At 46.1% G+C, this 12,688-nt stretch overlaps 1 protein-coding gene across 1 annotated transcript in view; it reads right to left on the bottom strand.

The window, feature by feature from the left end:
* Window positions 1-739: 739 nt before the first annotated feature.
* Window positions 740-12,688, bottom strand: part of LOC109937707 — an 18,478-nt gene continuing 6,529 nt past the window's right edge. The window contains exon 2 of the mRNA XM_048600958.1: window positions 740-5,182. Within this exon, the coding sequence (XP_048456915.1) occupies window positions 3,095-5,164 (2,070 nt within the window). The 5' untranslated portion in view covers window positions 5,165-5,182 and the 3' untranslated portion in view covers window positions 740-3,094. The remainder of the gene's footprint in view (window positions 5,183-12,688) is intronic.

Raw genomic sequence — 12,688 nt, 5'->3', positions numbered from 1 at the left:
CGCTCAAAAATTATGAGCACTTTCTTTCAAGGTTCTCAGCAAATGTGCTGGAAATTCCCAAATGAAATAAAGCAATTGGGGAGCAGGTCTACACTTTCCCTCTCAGCCCTCACCCCACAGAAACGTGGTGCTGGTCTGTGCCATGAGAACTGATGGGTTTTGTGAGCCAGGGATTCCGACTCATGGTCTCAGTCAAACTGTCTCAATGAAGGCCATGCTCTTCCCAATGGGAGACAAGAAGAGCCAGGGACTGAATGACCAAGGTGCAGCCACTGTGCCATCCCCCAGAGAATGATTCACAATAACCAGGGGATATCAAAAAAAAATAACCCTAATGTCAACACAGTGTGGAGCTGCGGAACACAGCAGGTCAGGCAGCAAAATAGCCCTAAACTTTTTTTTTGTTTTGTTGATATCCCCCGGTCATTGCAAACCATTCTCTGAGCAGCAGCATGGTGGCTCAGTGTTGAGCACTATTGCCTCACAGTGCCAGGGACCTGGGTTTGATTCCACCCTCGGGTTGGATGGATTATGCCTTGGGAAATACAGGGTTACAGGGATAGGGTGGGTCTAGGTGAGATGCTCTTCAGAGGGTCAGTGTGGACTTGATGGGCCAAATGGCCTGCTTCCACACTACACTGTAGGGATTCTATATGATCTTTCTGAACAATACCAGTTCGAAAAGATAGCCACATTAACATTCAAGTTGACATTTTTTTTGTCATTAAGTTGTCCAAAGTCTTTTCATCATCATTTATTAAAACATCTTTTTGCCTTTTTGTCAGAATACATGAAATACAGCTGATAGAATTCACACATTGGAATCCAGCCTTGTAACATATTGCCATTCTCTCTCCTTCTAGTTCCCAACTGTTCACAGTGAATATTAGCTCAATGAGGTTGGTATTTTCTCAGAGTGAAACATTGACAGTGCTCATTCCTACTTTAGCTGTCCTTTCCATTCCCAGTTGAACTCCCTGCCCTTCACACCTCACTGCACATTTTCTCAGCTGTAGCTGGCAACAGCAGCGTGGTAACTGACCATGTGAGATATTTGAAAAAAAAAAGTTCCTGCCTGCCCTCTCAGGTGAATGTCAAAGATACCATGGTTCTTTTGGAAAGGAAACAGGGATCAGAAAGTGTACTTTTAATATGTTAATCTAAACTGAAATCAGGCCAGAGATTTTTGATGAAGAATTATCCCAGCCAACACCTTGCAACCACGCAGTTTAGGGGCTGTGCCAGATTTCGGTCAGTATTGGTCCCACTGGGCTGTACCAGAGGTGGATTGGGTGAAATTGGTGGAATATTTAGACATCTGTAAACATTTCCTGTCAGTGTTAGGAAATGGGGGATGGGCAGAAAACTCAATGCCCCATTGCCTGCCCAGTGTGATTGCTACTGCTCGCTGTTTGTGTGGTGGGACATAGCCCTCACCCCATATTCATGAGATGCCAGACCCAGCCCCATGCTCAGGGATTGGCTCCTGATTGAGAGTGAACATTCAGCCTATGTCCATCAATGGTGAATTGTACCTGAATGTAAAACTGTGTCAGAAGGTCAGACGTTACACAACACGAGGCTATTGTCCAACAGGTTTATTTGAAATGACGGCTTTCAGAGCGCTGCTCCTTCATCAGGTGACGAAGGGGCTATGCTCTGAAAGCTTGTGATTTCAAATAAACCCATTGGACTATAACGTAGTGTCGTGTGATTTCTGACTTGGTCCACACCAGTCCAACACCAGCACCTCCACATCATACCTGAACAAGGACAGTGTAAGTTTGAAAGATGTTGGAAAGTCATTCCCAATGGGGACTTTACACTCAATCACCCATTTCAGAGGGTGTGGTTGTGTTCATCTGGAATTGGTTACCACAGCTCAAGCAACCTTGAAAATCTCGAAGAAATAACATTATTTTGGAAAGTTTTAAATCCTTTCACATCTGGAGACAGCCTTTACTCTGGCTCCCATATGTAACTGTAGTGCCAATCTAAGGAACATGAAACTCCAGAACACTCACTTTGAGTTTACTACCTGACTTCTAGGATGATCAACATTTCAACTTCATTTGTTATTTGGGAAGTGGATGCTGATGACATTTATCTCCCAGCAGCAGTTAGTTTTATGAAGATAGTGATGAGCCACCTTCTTCAACCGCTAGGTGTGATGAAGGTGTCTCCTCAATGCCCAATAGATAGTCAATACCCTGCCTCTCCATCGGACAGAGAAATTCCCATGGAATGGTTAAAGAAGAAGAACAAGGAATACTCTCCAATCTCCCGGCCAACATTTATCCCTCAACAAACGTCACCAGAACGGATTATCAAGCTGCATGTGCACAAATAAGCTGCAGATCTTCCTTCGCAAAGGGCAGAGAGTACAGCAACTGTGAAGCTCTGGGACATATGCTTCATGGTGATGATAAGTCCCTAAGGTTCTGGAGTATTGATGATAAGTGCTAGATAAATGCAAGTGTGGCCTTCATTTTCAGCAGGTTTATGATTTCGATATTGTAAAGGTGAATGAAAGGCTGTGTACATCCAAGTCAGGATGGTGTGTGGTTTACACGTGAACAGCAGTTGCTGACCATGCCTACTGAGTCTCATTAGTTGAATCTGTGAATTCACAGTAGAAAAGCAAGCCTTCCTGTTTGGATAGGTACTGAGATTTTCTATCAAGAAAAGAAGACATGGAGGAGAAGAATCACTCGACTTGTATCCTCATGGATATTTGCTGGGAACTGGGTCCTCCTCTGCACAGAGAACCCAGATTCTTCCCAGGAGACAAAAAGAGGCCAATCCGGAATGGTGAACCAGGGATAAATCTCTCCTGGTCAGGAGACCAACCAATACATCCCTTCCATGGAACTGCTCAAATCCATGTCAATCAGCTGGTGGGAGAGGGAATGGGTGACTGGATACATTCTAACCAGAACTAAGACTTCAGCAGAACCTTTCTCGGAGTGGACAACAAGGAAAATTTAGGGCATTATTTTCATACAATAGCTGCACATTCACATGCTGTCTGCAACATTCGGTCAGGTAGAGGAACCTCAGGGTCTTCCTTCAAACTGCTCTTGCACACTGTGCCTTATTGTCTCTCTGTAAGAGGCAGGGCACCTTTAAATGTGGAGTTGATGCTATCAATCCTCTGTTGTATTTGAATTTCAAATTCCCGTTTGTTCTTCATGACCAGTTGATTGACTGCCTCCTTTGCGGCAATGTAGCCTTCCTGAAGTTGTTTTCGCTTCACATTAAACATAGGATCATTGGGCTTCATATTGATGTTTGTCTCTAAACTGGAGATTTGGTCCCTGAGATGCTTCTGAGAGATCTCGACATAAGTCCCTGAGATCATGTGGCAGAGGTTGGCAATGTTGCAAGCCTGAAAGGCTTCTGTGTAGATCATGTCCTTGACAAAAGCATCTTCAGAATATCCTGGGAATGGCTCGTAAGCCTCGCTGTCACTGGTGAACTGTGTGACAGTGTCAGTGAGAGAGACCTGAATCAGATTGGCCATCATTTGGAAGAAGTTGCTCATCTTGGCCCACTGCTCTTTGACCTGGCTCAGTGCATCCAGGCCAATCACAAGCAGCTTGAGAGTTGTGTCATAGTCTATCTCCTTCACTTGACACCTCATCATAGTGATCAAGATCTCATCGAGCTCCTTAGTCACCTTCTCTTTTGTCTCAGACATTTTCTGGTACTCTTCTCTGGTTGAATCCAGTTGGGTTTTTGCTTGTTCTACCTTAAAGCAGGCTTGATCAAGAACCATTTTGGAAAGACCTTCTTCTACCTTCTCCAGGTTGGCAGCTTGAGTGAGATTTGGTGGTTGAGGAGCAAAGGCTGGGGTGTTAGTGGATCTTTTGATGTCTGAAAGGTACTTGAGAACATTGGCGTTCTGCTCCTTGATGGCTGTGGCAAGGCTTTCCAACTGGGCCTCACTGGGCTTCTCTATTTTGGCAACCTCCTCCAGCTTCTCGCACATTGTGACCCCGTCCTCGCACAGCTTCACCGCTGCTTTCTTGGCTCTGCAGTCCCCTTCCTGTTCGATCTTGCTCAGGCTGCTCTGAAACATGAGCTTGCAGTCCATGGAGTTGCCACTCTGTGAGCTGTCGCTGGGCAACTTGCTGGTGTCGATGGTCCCCTTTTCCGAGACGAGGTCCTGTAAGAGGGCGCTGGCCATCACCATCTCCATCCCTTTCAGGTAGACACTGGTTGATTGCCCCAAGCTCTCACCTTCGTCCTCGTCTTCATCTGTGGAGCCTGGTGCCTTCTTTTTCTGCACCTTCTTCTTGATGTGACGTGCTGCTGTCTCACTGATTTCAAGGGCCAGGCTCAGGGGCTCGGTCATGCCCATCGTCACCAGCTCTGTAGCCAGGCTGTTTGTCAAGTCAAGCAGGGACTGAGTGACGTAGATCCCAACCAGGTTCTTCCCGGTCGGGATCATCCTCATTGCCTTTCGATACACGGCACGGGCCTCCTCCATCTTGACGCACATGTCGCTGAACTGCGCCTCCACCCTCTGCTTTTCCTTCTCTGCTGCCTCCTTCCGGAACTGGGACTCTGCCAGTGTCTGCTTGACCTGCTCCAGGGATGCATGGTGCTCCGTACGGGAGCTGGCACAGAATTCCAGCAGTTCCTGCACCAGCTCGATGAGCGAGGTGAACTCTTCCTCGACGGACACTGCCAGCTGCTGGCACTGCTCTGACACCTTTCGGATGCTGTTGAGTCGGCTGGGCAGCATGGCCTTGACCACCTTCGGGTCCTGGCGGCTCAGCACCTGCACAGCGCTGGCCAGATGCTTCGGAGCCAACATGGAGTAGAGCCGGATCTGGTCCATATTCCTGTGAGCTTTGTTAAAGGCTTTCCATCCTTGGTCACTCACCTGCATCAGGCAGGCGTGGAAGGACCCTGGGTACTGTAGGAAGCGAAATGTTTTCCCAGACACGTTGAGATTCACTTGGAAGGCCTCGGCTGCAGAAATGAATATCAGCTCCCCTAGAATGGCGATGGACAGAGGACCTGGTGTCAGGAACTCTTCCCAGTTGGCATAGGGCTTCATGATCATCTCCAGGTCTGCCTTCACCTCCTCTGCTGCACTGAGGATATTGATGCTGCTGTTGACCTTTGCCACGACCTGGGCCCCTTCTGCCGACATGGTGATCGAGTTAATATGCTGTCGACAAAGGCAGAGACGTTTGGTTTAATCAAAGACAGAAGGGAGACGGTGACGAATGCGGCAGAGTGTGTAGCTCTCTCACCACTCAGGCAGAAATTACACTGCACAGGTTTCAGATATAATCCAGCCAGGGCAGTACAGGGGGAGTGCAGCACTGTCTGAGCTGTCAGCTCTTGGATGAGGCATTCATCGGGAGTTTTAAGATGGGGATAAAAGGTCCTTTATAATGTTTGGAGGAAGAGCTGGTGAATTCTCCCTGGGGTCTGACCATCATGTGGCCCTCAACTGTCAAAATGAGACAACCATCTGGGTCATTATCACATTGCTGTTTGTGGGAGCTGGCTGTGCTCACTGCATTTCCTGCATTAAAACACTGCGTACCCTGTAAAAATACCTCAGGGCCAAGTGGTGACGAGGCGCAGGTTGGTTGAGGTTTGAAAGGTGGTTTGGAAAGATCAAATAGGAAGGGGGTTAGAGTTCACAGGGAGAGTGGGGTAAAGAGGCCAGTTCCTGGTCAAAATGGCAGTATCCTGATGGAGACATGGCTGGATGCTGTGATGGGAGTGGAGGGAAGAGGGTGAGCTAAGGCAGGGAGATGTACAGACCAGCAGAGGAGGGAATTCCATAAAATACATTGAGTCGTTCTGAGTTCACTAAACTCTCACGTTATTAAATGGAAGTTTTTGTTATTGTTAGGAATGATAATGCTGGGACTGGCTGGAATTGGGAATGGTAATGCTGGGATTGGAAAGGGTTCTCTTCAAAGTGTCAAAAAGACAAAAAAAAAGTAGACAAATGTGCATCTCCTAATGAAAAGCTCTCTCTTTTTGTGATGTTTCAGGATAAGGGCTAGCAGACTGAAAAACAGAAGTGGAAAAATTTCTTCACTCAAAGAGTTGTGAATCTGTGGAATTCACTATCCTAGGGTACGGTGGATGTTGGGGCATTGAGTAAATTTAAGGACAAAGTAGACAGATTTTAATTCAGCAATTGGTTGAAGGTTTATGGAGAGCAGGCAGTAAAGTTGAGGCGGAGGTGAGCTCAGCTATGATCATATTAAATGGTAGAGCAGGCTCGAGGGTCTGAATGGCCTACTTCTGATCTTGGTACTTATGTTCTTAATTGGGTGATAAACATTAGCCAGGCCGCGAGGGAGAACATCCATGCTTTCCTTTAAAATACTATCATTTACATCAAGCCCAGAGGGTCCAAGTTTAAAATCTGAACCTAATGATGGCACTTCTGACAGTGTTGCTCTCCTTTAGTACTGCACCGGGAGAAACAGCCTTTGGGTTCAAATCTCTTACTCGGGACTTGAAGCCACAACCTTGTGACTCTGAGGTAAGAGTGCTTTCGCTGTAAAATCTGATTATCAAATAGAGTTCACATCCTGTGATCTGCCTGTGTACCACATACGCTTCACTGACCTCCAATAAGTGGCATGGTCTCCAGCCATCATTCACCTGCCATTGTCCGTGTACTACTCACCCAGCCTCGTCCCCAGCCCGCTTCTTACCCACTCCCTCGACTTCCATCTCTTCAGCCACACCGTCAGTCAACTTGTCTTCCTTTACTCCCCATCTCCCGCTCTCCTGTTCCCATAAACTATAAGGCACAGGAATGGAATCAGGCCATTCAGCCCTTCGAGTCTGGTCTGCCATTCGACGAGATCATGATACCCATGTGAAGAGACAGTGTCTCTGCCACAGTTAATGTCGAGTATATGGGGCTGCCATGTTACTAGTCTCTGCAATGATTGTTCGCCAGCAATCAGCTTTCTCTGAGCTCTGCCCCTTCTTTGGGAAAAGAGTGAACCTCACCTGTCTTAGATCTTGCCTCCCCTCCAGAGGTCACTGTCTCTGGGGAATCTCTTTGGGGTATTCTTATGTCTTCATGACCTTTCACCTTGAACCGGCCCACTCCTGCTATTTGTCCATCCTCTTGGTCATTCTTAACCCATCCCCCAACTGGAATCAGACTGTTATCCCCAAAGTTGGATCTATCTTGAATCCCAGTGAAATAAAACTTTGTTAGGCATCCAATACCCCAGATAAATTGGTCCAAGAAAATGATATGAAGACAATTTTATTTAAATATTTAACGATTATTCAAAATTACCCTAGAGACTAGTTTTCAATTCTAGGAAATCGCTGGATATTCCTGGAGAATTGGCATCTACATTTTCTGCGCACATGGCCAATTTACCCAAGAGGTTCCCTTTAGATTTTTGTAAGGCTGCACACAAGGGTCAAGATGCATGTAAATTGCGTGGGATCTTTCTGGTTGGTGTATAGGCGTGTGGTTTTGAGGGGACATTATTGGCAAGGCCAACAGGAAGATGTGGGACCACATTACCACCTCCCCCGGACCCTGCAAGATTGACACAGAATCTCTCACCATGCACACCCACCCTCTCATCCCCACTCCAACTTCTACAAAGGCCTGGCTTTCGAGTTCCATTCATTTCAAGTCCATGCTTTCAGTAACCCAGGAGGCCATTCAGCCCATTGTGGCTGTGCCAGCTCTTTCAAAGAGCTACCTAATTACTCCCAATTCCCATACCCTTTTCCTCGACTCCCTGTCGACTTCCCCTTTTCAAGTATTTATTTAATTCCTTATTAAAATTTCAAATTGATTTCCATTGCTTTTTCCAGACGCATGTTCAAAGCCACAATAACCTGCTGTGCGAAATAACTTCTCACTTGCCCCTCTTTCTCTGTCAATATGTTCAGTCTTTCTCTGTTGCAGCTTTATCTGGACTGTGCCTTTTTTTATTGAAACAGTGCCACTTAGAAGGACAGCCTCTTAGTTTTCTTAAATTCATTCTTGACATGTTAGCATTAAGGGTTGAGCCAGCATTGCCCATCCCTAGTCTCTTACAGAGCACAGTGAGGCCCTGGAACAGGAGACTTCCTCTCATCCCTGCAGTCCCACCAACACTCTCCCTCCACATCCCCTAATCAACTCATAACCCCCACACCCTCCAGGAGCCTGTCCCTCACCACTCTCTCACACTACAACCCCTGTGATCCTACAGCGCTCTCACAATACAGCCCCTGACCCTGCCCTCCCTCTCAGACACAGTACCCCTCATTTCCAACCACAACCTCCCTCTCACCACTACAACTGTACAGCCGTTAACCCGTTTGCATCTTGGAGATTTTCTGTTTATTTCCAAACCTGGCGATGCTGAGGATTTGCTGCAGGATAAATGTACACACACACGCTCACACAGAGACAGCATTTGCTTCCTATTACTGGGCATGAGCTGTCAACAGGCTCTGCTGATATAGACTTTAAAATAATTCACTGAGGCCTGTAAACCAGGGTAATCACTGAATCCTGTCTCTCTCTCTCTCTGACATATGCTGAATACTCATAGACTCAGCTACATCTAGGCTAGGGCTGCAACCTTTACAGTTCAGTAAGAATTGTACCTGGGGAACTGAGGATGATCAGCAGGCTGTGGTTGCAGTTCGAATTGAGCAGGCCTCTTAAACTGTGGTTTAAAACACAGTCACTGGCTGACTGAGCCACTCCCTTTGTGTTTTGCCAGCTGCTGCCTTTACTGAGCATTTCCCTCAGGGCTTTTTCACTTACCCACTCACTCACTGTGATTGCTGATTTCCTATCACATGCCCAGCCTCCTGGCAGCTCATCTGCTGTTTATTTTCCAGAAACGCTGCTGTGCGATCTTTAAACACTCTCCAAGCTTTTTGTCTGCAGCCAAAGGCTTAAAAACACAAACGAAAGGGCACTCTACGATTGTGGTATTAACCGATTTAGGAAGGAAATTGCTGTCTATTCACAGCTGTGCAGTAAATGGAGAACTAATTTACATTAAAGAAATTACAACAACACCTCAAAAATACCTGAACAAAAATAGAACAGCCTTCAAAAATAAAACTGGAACAGTTAGAGATTACTGCCCAGTCTCTGCAATTAGTGTTATGATTTAATGGCTTTTTTACCGTCTAAATTAATACCTATTTCAGAAACAGACCTTTTTTTAATGAAAACCAAAAGAACTGCGGATGCTGTAAATCACGAACAAAAACAGAAGTTGCTGGAAAAGGTCAGCAGGTCTGGCAGCATCTGTGAAGAGAAATCTGAGTTAACATTTCGGGCCCGGTGACCCTTCCTCAAAACTGAGTCGGAGAAAGGGTCACGCAACCTGAAACATTAACTCTGATTTCTCACCACAAATGCTGCCAGAGCTGCTGAGCTTTTCCAGCAACTTCTGATTTTGTTTTATTTTGAATAAAGTTGTAAATGGTTAAATTACAAAGGCAAGTTTCGTCGACTAACTCCTATTGCTTCCCTCGAGTATAAGTAATTAAGAACATAGAACATAGAACAGGACAGCACAGTACAGGCCCTTCGGCCCACGATGTTATACCGACCTATTATCCTACTCAAGGATCAAACTACCCTGCATACCCTACATTTTACTATCTTCCATGTGCCTATCCAAGAGTCGTTTAAAAGTCACTAAAGTATCTGAATCCACTACCACTGCTGGCAGCGCATTCCACATGCCCACCACTCTCTGTGTAAAGAACCTACCTCTGACATCTCCCCTATACCTTCCTCCAAACACATTAAAATTATGGCCCCGCGTAATTGTCATTTCCACCCTGGGAAAAAGTCTCTGGCTATCCACCTTATCTATGCCTCTCATCATCTTGTACACCTCTATCAAGTCACCTCTCAACTTTCTTCGCTCCAATGAAAAAAGCCCTAGCTCCCTCAACTTTTCCCCATAAGACCTGCCCTCCAGTCCAGGCAGCATCCTGGTAAATCTCCTCTGCACCCTCTCTAAAGCTTCCACATCCTTCCTATAACATGGTGACCAGAACGGAACACAATATTCCAAGTGTGGTCTAACCAGAGTTCTATAGAGCTGCAGCATAACCTCACGGCCCTTAAGCTCAATTCCCCTGCCAATGAAAGCCAACTTTTTGTTTTTTTAAATTCACTTTTCACTTTCCTCGTCCCGTTTCTTAGTTATGTCATTGGTACCGATGTATACCATGACTTCTGGCTGCTCTCCCTCCCCCTTAAGAATCCTGTAAACTCGATCCGAGACATCCCTGTCCCTGGTACCCGGGAGGCAACATACCATCCAGGAGTCTTGCTCGGTATCACAGAATCTCCTGCCTGTTCCCCTAACCAGTGAATCCCCTATCATTATCGCTCTCCTATTCTCCCCCATTCCCTTCTGAGCCGCAGAGCCAGGTTCAGTGCCAGAGACCTGTCCACTATGGCTTTCCCTGGTAGGTTGTCTCCCCCAACAGGATCCAAAGCGATATATTTATTGTTGAGGGGAACGGCCACAGGGGATCCCTGCACTGTCTGCCTATTCCCTTTCCCTCTCCTAACGGTCACCCTGCTACCTTTATCCTGTAATTTAGGGATACCTCTCTATAACTCCTCTCCATCACCCCCTCGGCCTCCCGAATGGTCTGGAGTTCATCCAGCTCCAGCCCAGTTCCCTAATACAGTGTGTGAGGAGCTGGAGTTGGGTGCACATCTCGCAGGTGAAGTCAGAGGGGACACTAGTGGTAGCCCTTACCCCCCACATCCTATAAGAGGCTGCTTTGATGTGGTTTTATAGGATTTGTTGGTTTAGAGAGTGAGAAACTTTGAAATATAGAAAACAGGAGCAGGAGTAGGCCATTTGGCCCTTTAAGCCTGTTCTATCATTGAATTGTGGCTGATTGTCCAACTCATAACCTCGTTCTTGCTCTCTCCTCATATCCTTCGATCACTTTAGCCCTTAGAACTATAACCAACTCTTTCTTTTAAACATTCAATGTTTTGGCCACAATTGCTTTCGGTGGCAGAGAATTCCACAGGCTCCACACTCTCTGGCTGAAGAAGTTTCTCCTCACCTGTGCCCTCCATGGCCTACCCTGTATGTTTAAACTGTGGGCCTTGGTTCTGGACTCCCCCAGTATTGAGAACACCCTCCTTACATTTACCTTGTCTAGTCCCATTAGAATTTTATTGGGTTTTATGAGAATCCCCCTACATCCTTCTAAACTCAAGTGAATATAATCCTAAATAATCCAGTTTCTCTTCACACATCTGTCCTGCCATCCCAGGAATCGGTCTGTTAAACCTCTGTTGCAATCCCTCCACAGCCAGAATATCCTTCCTCAGATAAATGAGACCAAATCTGCACACAACACTCCAGGGTGTGATCTCACCAAGGCCCCTGTACAGTTGCAGCAAGCTATCCTTGCTCCTGCACTCTAATCCTTTCGCTGTGAAGGCTGGAACACTAATTGTCTCTTCACTAGCTGCTGTACCTGCGTGCATACTGTTGTTTTGGGTGGGGTTGGTGCAGGACAAGGGGTCATAACCTTAAAACGAGAGCCTGGTCATTCAAGGTTAGTCAGGAAGTAGAAATTTAAAAGCTGAGAATGCTAACGGTTATTTGGTGCTGTTGAGATCGATAGGTTTGTATTGTATAAGGAGACGTTTGGAAAAACGGCCAGAGTTGAGGGTTAGAGCAAGAGAATTGGTGATGTTTGAGAGGCTGAACTGACTCCTCCTGTTCCTGCTTCTGAAGACCGTCTAACAGCAATGAAACTTTAAGGGAGTGATGGGATGTGTCAGTATGACACCAGACTGCATCGTGGGACTGCATTGCAGTTTGGGGCATCTACAGTTTGTCTCTGGTGGTGGGTACAGCTGTGAAAACCAGGTCACTGCCCTCTACCTTCTCACCCATCACTGGAGGCTGCATCCACAATACAGCCTTATTGAGTTGAGGCAGCCAGACTCAGTCGAAATATAGGAAAGAGCAAACAGGCCAGAGCCCTTTGCTCTCAGAAAGACATGATTCAGTAGGGGTACCCAGTAAAGGTCTTTAACATTGTGGTGGGTTTTAAAAAGGCAAATTTGGAGGAGGTGTGGTTGAGTTTCAAACTGAGGCCCATAGGATAGATATACATACGTCCAATCAGAAATTCCGGATAAACTTTATTCCCTATGGGCATGGAATTCTATGCAACAGGGAGTGGATGAGATGAAAAGCATGGACCTTTTTCAAGGAAGTTAGTTAAATCTATGGACTGAAAGGGATGGAAGGATATGCTCATAGAGTGGAAAGACCAACATGGTCCAGATGGACTGAATGGCCTGTTTCAGTGATGTACAGTCAGTAACCTGCCTGCATGTTCCTTTTTTCAAATATTTATCAACCTATTTTGTTTGAAGGCTGTTGTGTATTTCTGTGTATTTCACCTGTTCCTGGTTGACAAATCCATTCTCCAACATGTTTCTGCCACCTTATCAGGATCAGCATCAGAAAAAACAAGCTGGTTATTCACATTGGTGATGACAGTGGGATCTTGCTGTGCATAGAAAACTTAATGTTTACACCTAGGAAAGAACATTCTCAGGATGTGGACATTCATACTTACTTAAGAAGGTGTTGGTGACCTTTTAGAACATAGAACATAGAACATTACAGCGCAGTACAGGCCCTTCGGC

Source organism: Rhincodon typus, chromosome 9 (assembly GCF_021869965.1).
Source record: "Rhincodon typus isolate 14 chromosome 9, sRhiTyp1.1, whole genome shotgun sequence".
In the NCBI taxonomy this organism is placed as follows: domain Eukaryota; kingdom Metazoa; phylum Chordata; class Chondrichthyes; order Orectolobiformes; family Rhincodontidae; genus Rhincodon; species Rhincodon typus.
This window is presented reverse-complemented; position numbering and strand designations above follow the sequence as displayed.